Source organism: Lampetra planeri, chromosome 49 (genome assembly GCF_965212315.1).
Source record: "Lampetra planeri chromosome 49, kcLamPlan1.2.h2, whole genome shotgun sequence".
In the NCBI taxonomy this organism is placed as follows: domain Eukaryota; kingdom Metazoa; phylum Chordata; class Hyperoartia; order Petromyzontiformes; family Petromyzontidae; genus Lampetra; species Lampetra planeri.
The window spans coordinates 9253336-9268782 of NC_136155.1; the positions used below are offsets into that span (position 1 = coordinate 9253336).

The 15447-nt window shown below is 47.5% G+C and overlaps 1 protein-coding gene across 4 annotated transcripts in view; it reads left to right on the top strand.

Annotated features, from left to right (window-relative positions):
• Nucleotides 1-4906, top strand: part of LOC144733994 (uncharacterized) — a 29392-nt gene extending 24486 nt beyond the window's left edge. For 2 of the 4 annotated variants that reach the window (XM_078616021.1, XM_078616023.1), the window contains exon 11: nt 4159-4906. In XM_078616021.1, the coding sequence (XP_078472147.1) occupies nt 4159-4206 (48 nt within the window). In that variant the 3' untranslated portion in view covers nt 4207-4906. Of the gene's footprint in view, nt 1-3789; nt 3902-4158 lie in introns of those variants that run through there. The other 2 variants (XM_078616022.1, XM_078616024.1) reach the window with 1 other exon arrangement.
• Nucleotides 4907-15447: the final 10541 nt, after the last annotated feature.

A 15447-nucleotide genomic window follows, 5' to 3' on the forward strand; every position in this document is an offset into this window, starting at 1 on the left:
TCGTGGTGCTAACGTTAAGAAAAAAACGCCACTTTTTAAAAAAATTCTTGCTGTGGTTTTCACACCTGATGATAATTGCTTGTGTTGCAATCGAAACGCCGTGATAATTGTATTGTTTTATATTTTTATTATTTTATTGTTTCCCTTCTACGTGACTTTACCGAAAGAACCAAGAATATGAATCCCTGCAGTCACAAAAGCTTTAAATCAAAATTTACAGCCACCGTTGCTCGTTTTCCTCGATGTGGCGGTAGCTCTGCAATCTTACATTGACATGCTAATCGCTCACAATACAATGGCCACCTCTGCAGCTTCGTCGTCGTGGAGGTAACTCTCCGATCTTACATTTACATGCAAATTTCTCACTTTAACATCACTAGCCCCGCCCACTTCGCTTATGACCCTTGGGCTACACCCATTTTAATCCTTTAAAACATCCTGCCGCAGCAGCTTTCCTGCTATTTTTTCTCCTGATGACGATTGCTTGTGTTGCGATCGAAACGTCGTGGTTTTTTGTTATTTTCTTTGAACCTATATACTCTTAATTTTGGAGCTTTCGTGACTGCAGGAATTATTCTTTGGTTCTTTCGGTAAAGTCACGTATAAAGATAAAATTATAAATTAAATAATAGCATACTACGACGTTTCAATTGCAACACAAGCAATCATCAGGTATAAAAGAAATAGCAACAAAAATCTAACCAGAAAACTATAGACAGACATATAAGCAGACAGATATCACAAAGATACACAGAGAGAGAACACGTATCGGCACAGAGAGAGGTCGTCTCTGTGACGAGGCCTTAAATATAGAGAGGGGGCGGGGGCGGAAAGAGGGAGGGGGCAGAGAAAAAATTAGCATGTCAATGAGTGGACGACGACGTGGTACGGTACGCAAGCTTGAAAATTAGGAGAAAGACACACTAAAATTAAATAACCTAGTAAAATATCGAAATGTAATGTAATGCAACACAGAGAGTCAGTCAACACACAATTAACGCATAGCCTGGTTGATTACGTTAGAATTTAAGTGTGAAAATTCCAAAGAGAGGACACAGGCAGAGAGAGAAAACGATAAGCTTAAAACTTCCCTGTAGAAGTGGTTCAATCTTAATTTTGGAGTCTTCGTGACTGCAGGAATTATTCTTTGGTTCTTTCGGTAAAGTCACGTAGAAAGATAAAATAATAAATTAAATAATAGCATACTACGACGTTTTGAGTGTGTCTTTCTCCTAATTTTCAAGCTTGCGTACCGTACCAAGTCGTCGTCCACTCATTGACATGCTAATTTTTTCTCTGCCCCCTCCCTCTCTCCGCCCCCGCCCCCTCTCTATATTTAAGGCCTCGTCACAGAGACGACCTCTCTCTTTGTGCCGATACGTGTTCTCTCTCTGTGTATCTTTGTGATATCTGTCTGCTTGTATGTCTGTCTATAGTTTTCTTTTATACCTGATGATGATTGCTTGTGTTGCAATCGAAACGTCGTAGTATGCTATTATTAAATTTATTATTTTATCTTTATACGTGACTTTACCGAAAGAACCAAAGAATAACCTATATACTATTTAAGGATACGACACAGAGGCATTGGGTCTCTGTGTGTCTATGTTGTGTCTCTCTCTGTCTCTTTCTGTGTGTATCTGTGTTGTCTCTCTCTGCTTGTGTGTCTGTCTGTGTGTCTCCGTGTCTGTGTTTCTTCTCTCTCTAAAATTTAGTTCTACCTGATGACGACTGCTTATGTTGCAATCGAAAAGTCGTATTCTATTTAATTTATTTACTATCTACTTGACTTTACTGAAAGAATCAAAGAGTACTATCTACATGTCTTTACCAAAAGACCCAAGAATATGAATTTGTCATTCGGAGTTCAGGTCTGTCGTGGCTCTTGTGCAAAGTAACCCTACAATGGTAACTAGTACTCAAAATGTGCACAGATAGTGTTATGAGGGGAGGTTACTAAAGTCGAGTCGACCATGGTGCCATGGTGGCGAGATGTTAACTATCTCGCCTAGTATGAAGGAGGTCGTGGGTTCGATGCCGATCCTGAGGCCTGTATATTTAGAGTTTACATGTTCTCCCAATGGTCATGTGGATTTTTCTCCAGTTTTTCCCTCCACATTTAGAAGAAACATGCGTTTAGAGTTTGGGTGCTATACATTTACACGTGATAAGCCACTTGGTTGAGCTGTCATTTGTGATAGCCAGGTCACTTCAGAAAAATAGCTATACAACAAAACCTTGGATTGCGAGCATAATTTGTTCCGGAAACGTGTTTGTAATCCAAATCACTCGTATATCAAAGTGAATTTCCCCATAAGAAATAATGGAAACTCAGATGATTCGTTCCACAACCCAAAAATATTCATATAAAAATGATTCATACAAAATACCTTTTTATATTTTTATTATTTAAATTTAATATAAAGTAATCAAATGTATTAATTAAATGTAATCGTGGCTGGTGTGAGGGAGACGAGAGATAGGAGGAGAGGAGGGTTATTGTGTAGGACGACTTTCACTGTCACTAACGGAATCACTGCCATCTGTTGGCTCATTGGAATCTTTTTCTTTTTGTGCGACTTTAACAAGGAACCTATCCAATAACACTTGCTTTTGCCTCCTTTTGAGGAGGCAAAAGGCATTGTTGCAGTACAGTTAATAAAGAACAGTCACTACACTTGGATACAAAATTTAAAAAATGCTTTACGCACACACATGTGGTCACAACACTATCGTAAACAGTATAAGCTCGCACGGATGTTGACCATACGAGTGAGGCACGCCGACTGAGGCCGAGCATGGGAGACGATTACCCACAATCCCATACTCTTAGTTCTTTCGGTAAAGTCACGTAGGTAAAAAATGAAATTAAAATTAATAAAAAAAAAAACAATAAAATCAAGACGTTTCGGAGGCAACACAAGCTTCCGTCTTCAGGTGAAACTGTCACAGCAAAATATCTGTATCAAGTGAAGAGAAGTCCCACAATCCCGCAGCGAGAGAGAGACAAGAACCATCGGCTCAGTTGTGATCACGTGACGCTCTGCAGACAAAGCGTATACGTACTACTCGTATTGCAAGACCTCACTCGTTTATCAAGTTCATATTTATTTTAAAAAATTGCTTGTCTTGCAAAACACTCGCAGACCAAGTTACTCGCAATCCAAGGTTTTATTGTATAGCCCATTGGGCCGTATCAGGGAAAATGAAAATAAAACCTATAAATAGATTGTAGTGGCGCACGGCTGTCATCCATGTGAGGCTTGGCACCCGAAACAGCTGTGGCTGGCTTATTCATGTGGAGTGCGGCTTACGACAAGTACAACCACCACGGGGCATTTAGCCTTCTCGCTACACGCAAGTCTCTGGATTCCCGGGAGCTCGTGAAATTCTTCAGAAACCATGGTGGTTCATGCAGCAAGACAAACCCCGGTTGGAAGCTCGCTGGGGCCACTTTCCTACCGCACGGGCACGCCCCCCAATTTGCCATTTTGTGCGAGACAACTGAAGCCCGTGTGCAGAAGAGCATGAAGGTAAAGCCGCCGACAAACGGTTTGTTATATGTTCACGATGTTAGTCATAGGGGACCCTACAAAGGCTTCCGGTATGAAAATTACCTTGCCTGAATGAGGAATTTGTAGATGATCCCACGGTCTCATAAAAGGATCTAGTCTCTGCCCTAAAGCCCCAAAAAGAATCCCAATTGACACAATTACAGATGGTCCCCGATTTTATGTTTCTTTTGTCATTCACTTTGTCTGGTTTGCTTAAACGCATTACATTGTGGAGCAGGTGAACGTGATGTAGTGCAGCAGGCCAATGATGGTGTGTGGTGGTGTGTGATGATTGTGCAGTAGGTGAACGTGAGGGGGTGCAGCAGGTCAATTATTGTGTGGGTGCAGCAGATGAACATGGTGTGTGGTGGTGTGTGATGTGTGCAGAAGGTGAACGTGATGGTGTGTGGTGATATTTGGTTGATCAGTGCAGCAGATGAACGTGATTGTCTATGCTGCAGGTCAATGATGGTGTGTGGTACTGGTGCAGCAGGTGAACGTGATGCTTTGTGGTTGTGTATGGTGGCGAGTGCAGCAGTTTAACGTGATGGTGTGTGGAGCTGGTGAACGTGATGGTGTGTGATGGTGTGTGATGGTTGTGCAGCAGGTGAACGTGATGGTGTGTGCTCACGCCGTGTCTCTCAACGGCTAAGCAGCCACAGAGAAGGAGCGCTCTGCCATCCCTCGGTAGCATTCTCCGCGTGAAGACCCGGGGGCGGCCTGGGTGATGCAGCGCCGAGCACTCGCTCCACTGCTGCTGCTACTGCACCATCACCACACTTCACATTCATTTACAACCGTGAGAGCCGTGCAAGGGAGGTCCTGCTCGCACAGTCCATGGGTGTTTCACATTTTAGCTATCATGATCCAGTCATAATCCAGCATCTGGGCGACCTTGTTTATAAAACTGCCGCATGTTTACTGTGTTACGTGAATTGCATAAACTTGTGCATTTTAACTATTTAACGATTACAGATGTGAGCAAAGTAGTGATGTACAATTTCTTGATTCTGTAACTGCAAACACCCATGGTGATTTGGCTATAATTCCTTCACCGTAGTCATATTTTATTAGATTTACAGCTAAATGTTACTGTTGTGAATTTGAATTTCCCAGTGTGCTGGGCATGCATTTAACTGCTAACCACATTTTATTTGTTAAACCCATGCCACCATGATTGGAGTTTTGTCACGTAAACAAAATTGTTAACGATGTTATTGCCCACTTTTTTATAACAATTGGAGCAATGTATCTTATGGTTTTTCTTTCATATGCAACAGATGTAAATCGCCATCGTGCTTGCTTAATGTAACAGTAATATTTCAATAAATAATAGATTGTTTTCCCAAAAATTATTTTTATACAAAGTAATTTTTACACCTTTGTCCATCCATTCCTAGATGAAGGCCACCTCCACTCCGTGTCAGTTCGCAGTTGTTTGATCGCACTTTGGCGGCAGGGTGGCTCAGTGGCGACACTCGTGCCTCAGTAACAAGATCCTGGGGTTTGGGTTAGATCGCGTAAATATAAATGCGTCGTTAAACCCGCCACCACCCGAAACAGTCAATTAGTAAGGTTTGTCACGTAAACAAAACGGTGCCAATTACTTACTAGTTCAGCACACCGGTGTGTTGGAGAGTAAACAGCATTGTGAACGATTTCCCTCTGGTTTCCTCCCATAACTCAAGAATATACAATGTAACTGGCATTGACCAGATATTCTAATGCTGAGAAATTTGCAAATTACACAATTGGTGTCTTTCCCCTGCAGACACTACATATATATACATATGTAGTGTCTTTAAAAATCATTCGGACGGACACGTAACAAGTCACCTGCTTACACTTTTATTAACCTACTAGTGGTAAGTACCCAGCGTTGCCTGGGCGAAAAAGACAGACACACACATCGACTTACACTTTCAATGTACATGAGTTTAGCGGAAGAAGCAAGGAACAAAAATATTATTTGTCAGCACAAACATTGTAATATTTTCCAGGTGATTATTTTAAAAATAGGTTTCTATCAACGTGATTTTGACACAATAACAAATATATCAACGCAGAACAAGGTATAAATAAATGTTGAGTTGTGAGCACAAATGAAAATGTGAATATTTGCAAGGTGATTATTAAAATACCAGGTTTGTCTGTATATGAGTTAAGTAAAATAAGCAAGGAATAGAAACAGTTGTCTGAACACACATAAATGTACATTAATTGTGTCATTCAGTTAAGTCACGTAGATAGAAAAAAATTAAGTGTAAAAAATATCAATACAACTGGCATTCGGCACTAAGTGGCGGTGATGTCACCACGACGCTTGTAGCAGGCTATGTGCACCTTGAGGCCACGAAGTGTCGAACGCCCGTTGGCAGGAGGTGACGGGGCAGACCCAGATGCGACAGGTTGATTGAGACGACTGGCTGATGCACCACCTGTGCCCCCCACTGTGCCAACTTGCTGTGCTTTAGCCACCCGGCGCTCCGCCCGTTGTTGTGAGCGTCGCTCCTCCGCCCTCCGTTGTTGGAGGACGACTGCCTCCAACTGGCCAGTAGCGTCCTTCATGAGCCTCCTCCACAGAGGCCGATCTGTACAGCACTGGTAGCAGTCCTCGGCAAGTCCACTCAGCTCCACATCCTTTTGTACCACATCACTCCATCTCTTCTCTAGCCTGTGCCGCGCCCGTTTTAACCCGACGATCCGGCCGAACAAAAGCTGTTTAGGCATACGGTGGCTGGACATGCGGGCTACATGGGCCAGCCAACGCAGCCTTGCATGCCGGAGCTCACTGATGCGACTTTTCCACATCTTTAAAGGATTTGTGAACTCACAATCCAGCCTGGTTGGACCCAGGATGGATCGAAGGCAGGCCAGCCTAAATGTTTCTAACCGGCGAAGATGTTCCATTAGGGGGGTCCACGTTTCGCAGGCTTAGAGAAGGGAGGGAATGACTGTGACCGAGAAGACCTGAAGCTTCCACACAGCGTTACGCAACCGATGAAAAGATAATGCCGCACGACTGATTCGGAGTGAGACCTCTGCTGTTAAACCGGAGCCAGTCATGAGCACACTGTCCAGGTATGGGCAACGGTACACTCTCCACCCCATCACCAATTGGGAGTTGTGGAGTGTCCGATGGTACAAAATACCCAAGCAGGTGCTTAGTACTGATAGGAAACTCCTGGTTACACCAGCCCACAGGGGATTATTCTGTCCGTCCGTCCGTCGTGCATCCAAAAATGGGAAGGGTGGGGCTTGGTGGAGAGGGGAGGGTGGGGAGGGGCTGGGTGGAGAGGGGCTGGGTCACCCCGTGGTGCCCTTGTAAAACTCAACGTTTAACCTCCTCACGCCGGCTTGTGCCCGCCCTCACAGTCGGGCATATTTGCGGAATACACCACGCCGCCATTGACCCTGGCCATTGGCCGAGCAACCCAATGTTCCTACCAGCTCCCTCCACAGGAATGTGTTGGTGGGGCTGATGGCAAGGTCCCACTTCTTAGTGGCAAGCTCCCAGGTTCAGCAGCAGCGTCTCCAACTCCTCGTCCGAGTGAGCAGCAATTACCAGATCATTGGCATACATAACATGGTTGAGCAATAGGGAGCCATCCCTTGACCTCACCCGGGCATCTATCAGCCTCCCATTGTATATGTGTAGTGGGTTTAACGAGACTTGTACGACGTCGTCGGAGGCACACTTATTTATCCACTCTATACAGGCCAAGGTATACAACACTCGAAGGGGTATTGGCCCCTTCACCCGTCTAACAGGGAGATCCCACGATCTCTATCCCGGCTAGTCTACTCCCAGGTCCTCCACTACAGAGCTAGGGGAGGCTAGCTGATCCAGCTCTGGCCAAGCTGGGATTACGGCACCCTGAGTCCCCAGACCGGCTCTTATAAGAACATCGGCTCTGGGCTCTCTGGGCCACGCCACTGGCTTGCCCTGGTCGGTCCTTAGAAGGACGGCGATCCAGGGGAGTCCCAAGGGCCTATCTAGCCGGTCTTCCTTCTTCACTGGTTTAAGCTAAACACTGAACCCCGAGCCCACCGGCTCACCGCCTTATATAGCAACTCCCCCCTCGAGGGGTGGGACCGTGGGGGATCACAGCGCCGTTTCAGCCCCCAGGCTAAACGATGCGGACGTGGATGTAAGCATCCTTCCGCGTGCGGGCATAACCACCCCGGGTGTGTTTGTTCGTCCTTCCGTAACACCTCTACATCTGTACCGGATGAAAATTCCTCTCGTACAGCTATTGAAGGCTTCACAAACTACGTGTTAAAAATAGATGTAAAATAATATGGGAGCCAGAGGACATCCCTGTCACACCCCAAGGTGTAGAGGGAATGGCTCTGACTGACGGCCATATAGTTTGACGCGGGGCCGCTCACCATAATGAAGGTCCTTAAGGATCGTGAGCAAAGGGTGAGGGGCTCCGAAAGCATGAAGAACAACCCAGAGGCCAGGCCTACTGATGGTATCATAGGCTTTGACCAGGTCAATAAAGCACACACATTCAGACACGCAAATAAATGGACTTACACTGACTCACATGGAGCGATGCACACAAAGCGACTAACACAAACACATGGACTCACACGCATAGACATCCACTTTAGATACACACACATGGAGTTACACACATATATCGACGTAGACACATACAGCGACTCCCACACACACACATAGACTCACACAGAGACATACGTGGACTCACGCACACATTGACGTAAAAACACAGATGCACTTACACACACACACATATCGACTAAGACACACACGCATCGACTTACACACATAGACTCACACATACATAGACTGACGCACATATATGGACTCTGACACACAGACATCTACTTTAGAAACACACACATGGATGAACACACATATCGACTCACACACACGCATTGACTTACACACACACATGGAGTGACACGCACATATGTATGGACTTACACACACATGTGGACTAACAAACACACATATGGACTGACACACACATACACATGGACGTACACACACACATCGACTGACACACATAGACACACAAACGCACATTGACTTACACACTGAGATGGAGCCATGCACACACGTCGACGAACACACACACATGGACTAACACACACAGCGACTGATACGCACACAAATTGACTGACACGCACACTTGGACTGGCACACAAACACTTCGACGTACACACACACATCGGGCGTTGTCCGTTCGAAAAAGACAGACACACATAGACTTAAACACACACATGGACCTACACGCACACATATATTGACTCAAAAACGCACGCATCGACTCACACACACACACATCGACGTGCACAGCAATCCCCGATGATGGCACAGCTATCAGTATCGCAGTACTACGTATGAGTAAATAGCGTGACGTGAGCAATCGAAACAATATAAATGCATACAAGAAATAAGCTGAAATGAGTGTAAATTGAAGAGCAGCAGTACGCACAGGTAAGTAAAGAAGCAGGCTACAGTCTAGATTATAGACTGGCAGTACGCCGACTGAATGACATAAGCATTGCTACAGTGGATATAAAAAGCTTGCAATACGAGCAGCAGCTGAAAAGGCAGGATACAGTCGACATGAAAGGCTGGCTGTACACTGAGTGAGGTAAAGAAGCAGGCAGGAGATTATAGACTGCCATACACTCATAATGGGCAAAAGGCAAATGAACAGTAGATAGTGGCAGTGCACTGACGTTAATTAATCAGCAGGCAGCAGGCCACATCAGACTGGCAGTAGACCGTCACAGCGTCATAAAAGCACACGTAAAAAAGGGAATATTTAGCAACGTAATAATGAAAAATTATTTTGTACACACAAAATTATTATTGTAATATCTATTTGGTTCTTTCGGTAAAGTCACGTATAAATAGAAAATAATAAATTAAATACTAGCATACGACGTTTCGACAAAAACGTAATCAACCAGGCTATGCGTTAATTGTGTGTTGACCGACTCTATTGTGTTGCATTACATTACATTTCGAAATTTTGCTAGGTTATTTAATTCAGTGTGTCTCCCTGTCTCCTCTTTTTTCAAGCTTTTGCACCGTGCCACTCATTGACATGCTAATTTCTCTAACCCCTCCCTCTCTCTCCGCCCCCGCCCCCCTCTCTTTATTTAAGGCCTCGACACAGAGGCGTGGTTTCAATGTGTGCCTATGTATGTGTCTCTCTCTATGTATCTCTGTGATATCTGTCTCTGCTTATATGTCTGTCTATATGTCTCTGGTTCTGTGTTTTATCTCTCTCTCAAATTTAGCATTCTCAGGAAGAACTTAATCAACCAGGTAGGGTGTTGACGGTTATGTTATCCGACTCTCTTTTGTATTACATTACATTTCTAAGTATACTAGATTTGTGTGTTCTATTTCATTTATACCTGATGATGATTGCTTGTGTTGCAATCGAAACGTCGTATGCTAGTATTTAATTTATTATTTTCTCTTTATACGTGACTTTACCGAAAGAACCAAAGAGTAATTCCTGCAGTCACGAAAGCTCCAAATTAAGATTGTAATATCTGGCAACGTATTTGTTGAATAATAGTAAACAATAATGCTACAATAATACTATCTAAGCGCTTTAATACTATTAATAACTACGGAATTTATAGCAGTAACTGCACGCATCGTGTTGGGGAGGGGGGCGAAGAGGACATGACATTGTGAAGAAATAGCCCCATACGTTATGTGTATATTTATTGCAAGTTAAACGCGTAAAAGAAAAAGTCCCCCATGAGCTCGACCGAACGCGCATCACTTGGCAGGGTCCGCCCCACCCACGCAATTGGCGTGAGTTGGTACGGTCGATGGCGCGCAATAAATAAATAAATCAGAATCCCACTAAATCGCTAATTTCACTAATTTAAAGGTGACGGACGTGAAAAAGGAATAGCCTATTCCCGCCGCGGGGCTTAGGGCGTGCTGGCTGGCAATTTATTTTTATGTTTACCCCACCGTCAGAGAGCCAAATCCCTCGCAAGCGCGCGCAGAGACTTTTATATATAAGAAATAGAGAAAGAAAAGAAGATAATAAGACAAAAAAAGAAAAGAAAGAGAAAAGAGAAAGATATTTGCTGGCATGCTCGCGATGCTCTGCCTCCCTCTCCTCCCATACGTTATCTCTCAATCAAACTACGGTATTTGATTATGCTGTTGCATTGGCAGTAGCGCACTAACAACAAAGAATTCAACATATTCACCACATGCATCAACCATGCTTCATATCACATTATGTGCTAGCTTCATAGCACAAGCGTGATGAAGAAAGGCCATTGCCCGAAACGTCACCTATTGTGGTACACGTTTCAGAGTCACCGTGAGTGGAGCTGGACGCATCACTGTCACCTCCTCTCTGCCACAGCTGGGCAAATGTCCTTGGGTGTGAGAAGACAATTTCACTTGGCTATTTTAATGTGCAATTTTATTGCGGGACAGTGTGTTGTCTTGCTGTGGTCTGGGACTTGTTGTTTTTCTCCCTTACCCAAGCTTGCATTTATTGTTGAAAAATTGGCAGGAATTTATATACTTTTACAATTTGTACTTATATCCTGTATTTAATTCATAGTGAATTATATCCTGTATTTATGAACACGTATTTATTAATTTATAGTGAATTGCTTACGTTTCCTATACTCTGCACTCCTATCTGTCGATTTTTGTATGGTTGTAAATTTCTGACCTGGACATCTGTGAAAAAAACGGTTCATTGCTCATCGGATTCCTCCTGCAGTCAAAATAAAGATTCTGATATTGTCCGTAGATCTGCTCTTTATCTTACCTGTTGTTATTATCATACACTGCAAAAAATATCCGTAATTTTACATGAGAAAATACTGTATTTGCTCATGGAAAAATTACTGTATTGAAAATTTAAACGGAATATCCGTTATATTACGGAATTAGTGCATTGTGGGATAGCTCTAGGAAAAGGCAGGAAAGAGATTGAGAGCAACTTCATTTTCAACACGCAGCCATATTTCTATTCCTCGGTTTTTGCTGGTAAGACTTTCTCTGTGATGAAATGTAAAGGCATATACTGTAAAACACATATACTTAAATTATCATCGACAGGACTGAATTGGACAAAGGCCAGGACCTTAAGAAAACGCTAGTAAGTAGCCTACAGTTTAATAAAGTGTGATTTTAACGGGTTGCAAAGTGTTGTTCCTGGAGGGCTTAACTACCTAATTTAACTAATTACTGTTAATTGGACCATTTGAATTTCTCTTCTCGGTTCAGAAAGTGTTGGTCATTTTGGGAGACCTAGAAAACATGCTAGACTGTGGCTGCCAGGACCAGGGTTGAGAACCACTGCTGTGGAGATGCAGCAGTGTATACTATTGTAATGCGAGCGTAGGCTGGGGCTTCGCCGCCCCAGCCCCATTGGGGGCAGGGTTCAAGGGCGGAGCCCGCTGGCGCTAGGGGGTGGTATTATCTGGAAAGTTCTTAAGGGGTGTGGTGAAGGGCGGAGTCTGGGTGACGCGGGAAGGTGATATAAGCGAGAGCCGGAAGGGACTCGGGGTCAGTTGGTGAGAGGTGGAAGCTGGGCCACGTCGCGGGTCTCCGCAAGTCATCAGCCACGTGGCGACGCGGAGACGGCTCCCAGCGCGCCGTCTGCCAGCGGTGCGCGGGAGCGGAGAAGCAGGAGCGAGAGGGCGGCGCGGAAGCAGGACGCCAGCTCACACGATGCGCCGCGGAACGTCCGAGAGAGTGGAACGCGAGCTTTCCAGATAACGAAGAAATAAACACAGACGGAGACATAGTCGCTTGTCGTCGACCTGTTTTATTACAATTGGGGTCAGAAGTGATTCTTGACGTGGACGACATGTCCAAGCATCTCAAGAAAAAAATTCCACTTACGCCGTCTTTCGACGACAACTCACTCACCCAGGACCTGGCAGTCCCGGGAGTGGGGCGCCCGGACGCGGCGGCTACGGTCGGCTCTGCTAAAGCGCCGGAGATGGTCGTCGGTGCCGGGCCGTCTTCATCCCCGGGCACTGGCGATGGCTGGCGGCAGGTTGCGGAGCAGATCGACTCGCTGCGTGCCGTCCTGCTCAATCTGGTGACGCTGGTCGCGCCGTCCGCGGCGCCAGGACGTCCGCATGGAACGCTGCTGAGTGGAGACGGGCAGGGCCCTCTCGGGGGGGTCTCGGAAGGTCCCCTCGGGCAAGCGTCGGCCGCCATTGCAGCCTCGGGAAGGCTGTCCGCCATTGCGGCCACGTGGCAAGACGACGCCATCTTGGGCGGACCCGCGAGTGCGCCGCAGGAGGCCGCCATTTTGGCGGCGCCACGTGGAACGCGGGCGGCTGGGCCCAGTGGGGACAGTGGTGCGGGGCACAGCCATCGTCTTCCGAACATAAAATAATTCAGCGCGGGAGGGGACTGGAGTGCTTTCACTTGGCGCTTCGAGTCCGCTTTTCGCTCCGTCCGATGGACGGAGGAGGAGGCGTTGGAGGCCTTACCTATGCTCCTCGATGACGTATCGCTCGCGGTGTTCCACTCCATTCCTGCTGAGAAGAAGGCAACACTGTGGGAGGCGTTTGCCAAAATGGCTGAAGTTTACGAGCCACCATCCGATACTAACCGCAAGTTTGTGCAGCGTCAGCGGGGTGCGGATGAATCTCCCATCGCCTACCGTGGCGCCCTAGTGGCGCTGGCGATGGCTGCCTACCCTGACGCTAAGCCCGACATGCTTGACCCCCTCAACCTGGGCAAGATGTTGGAGCTATCCAAGGAACTCGGCATTCTGATGCCGGTGTGTGGCCATGAGCCGCTTACTTCCCGGTTGGCCGCCAAATGCCTCAGTTCAACTTGCGCCGCTGGGCGCAGATAGCCACCTGGACGGGCGACCCTGCTGTGGACGGTCACCCTACGGGATGGGTGCTGTCACGGGCCGTCCGCACTCCAGACGACGCGGGGACCGGCGACCCGACGGCCGCTGCGGGCCACTGGAAGAAGACCGAGGTGCGTTCGGGTTCTCCGTCGGCGCCGCTCTGGGACATCGATGGGGCCGACCGGCGGGCTGGCATGACGTGCTTTTGGTGTGGCCGGCTGGGCCACTTCACACGGGACTGTCGGAGTCATCCCCGCCAGCTGCCTCTTCCCGGATCCCCACCTCGGCGGCCGCCACCGTCGTCGTGCTGTGACCCGAGCCAGGCAAGTCGGTATGCATCAGACACCCGGTAAGCTTTGTCACATCATGCATCATCGACCGCGCATGATTCGTATGTCCGGGGCTCACATGGGGCCACCGGCGGTTCGCCTTGTATGGTTACTCAATGAAGGAAGCTGGCACGTCGTGTGGTAGCGGCCGCGACGGGGTCCTCTATGGTGCCGGGCTCTATTCAAGGGTTGGACATGTGGATATTGGTGGACACGGGCGTGTCGGCCACTATCATCTCCGATGTTATATTCCACCCCCTTTCCATTCCCGCTTCGCGCGTGCGGCCAGCTTTCGATGCGTGTAATGCTGCCAACGGGGGTAGCATGGGCATTGTGGGTCAGGTCGAAGCGCATGTTTCCATCGGGAATGTTGCGGCATCGGGAACGGTTTTGATTTCCAATCATTGGCAGTGCCTCGTTGATCAGCGCTGCATTGAGTTGCCTGCACAGTGTAAGATGTTTTTCTTGCCGTCCCCGTTGAATCATCCTGCGCCGGACGTTCCGGTGCAGGTGCTTGCCGATATCTCGGTGAAAATTCCTCCGGGCTCCCAAATGCTCGTCCCGTTGCATTACCGTAAACAATTCTGAGGGATGGACGCGGCAGTGGGCGTGCTGCTGCCCCCGTCTAACACTGCTACCAAGGGTCTTGCGCTGGTTGCGGCCCAGACGATTGTCCGGCCGGGTCAACCCCTGTTTTTGCAAGTTTTGAACGGGGGGTCGGAAGGCGTTTTAGTTGCGGCCGGCACGGTCCTGGCTCATGCCACTACCGCGTTTATGGTCCGCGATGGGGATCGACAGCAAGGGTTGGCAGCGGCGATTGGGCCTTGGGGGACATCCGACGATTGTTGGATCGCCGAGTTGTGTCAGGAAAATTTGTCCTTAACCACGCATCAACGAAGCCCGCTTCGGGCGCTGTTGTCCGATTACTTCGACGTTTTCAGCAAGAATGATTTCGACTTGGGGCGCACTTCACTGTTGTCCCATCACATTGATACTGGGGGGGCGAGCCCTATAAGGATGAATCCGCACCGGCTAAGTCCCATGTACGCGGCGCGGTGGATGACATGCTGGCCGCTGACATTATCTCTCTGTCGAATAGCCCGTGGGGCGCTCCCGTTGTCCTCGTAAAGAAAAAGGATGGTAGCCTCTGCTTCTGCGTTGATTTCCGGAAGCTTAACAAGGTCTCGGTGGCAGACGCGTACCCTCTGCCACGAATGGATGACTCCCTTGATGCCTTGTCAGGAGCACAATTCTTTTCCACCCTCGATCTCTCCTCAAGGTTTTGGCAACTTCCTCTCGACGATTCGTCAAGGGAAAAGACGGTGTTCCGTACGCCTCAGGGGTTATTCTGTACGGGTACATGATGGACAAGGGCGTGCCCGAACGGCTGCTTAAGAATCAAGGCCGCAACTTCTCGTCTAAGTTGTTGCGTAATGTGTGTGATTCATTGAGCACCAGGAAAGTATGTACTTCACCCTACCACTCGCAAACGGATGGGATGGTTGAGCGGTTATGCTCTGCCATACGGTTAGCGAGAAACAGGCCGATTGGGATTTGCACATCCCTGGAGTGCTCTCCGCCTACCGGATGGCACCGCATGCGTCCACGGGGTACTCACCCTTTTTCCTCATGTATGGGCATGAGAACGTGCCGCCTGTGGATGTGCAGTTGGGTGCGTGCGCTAAGGAGCCCACGCAGACT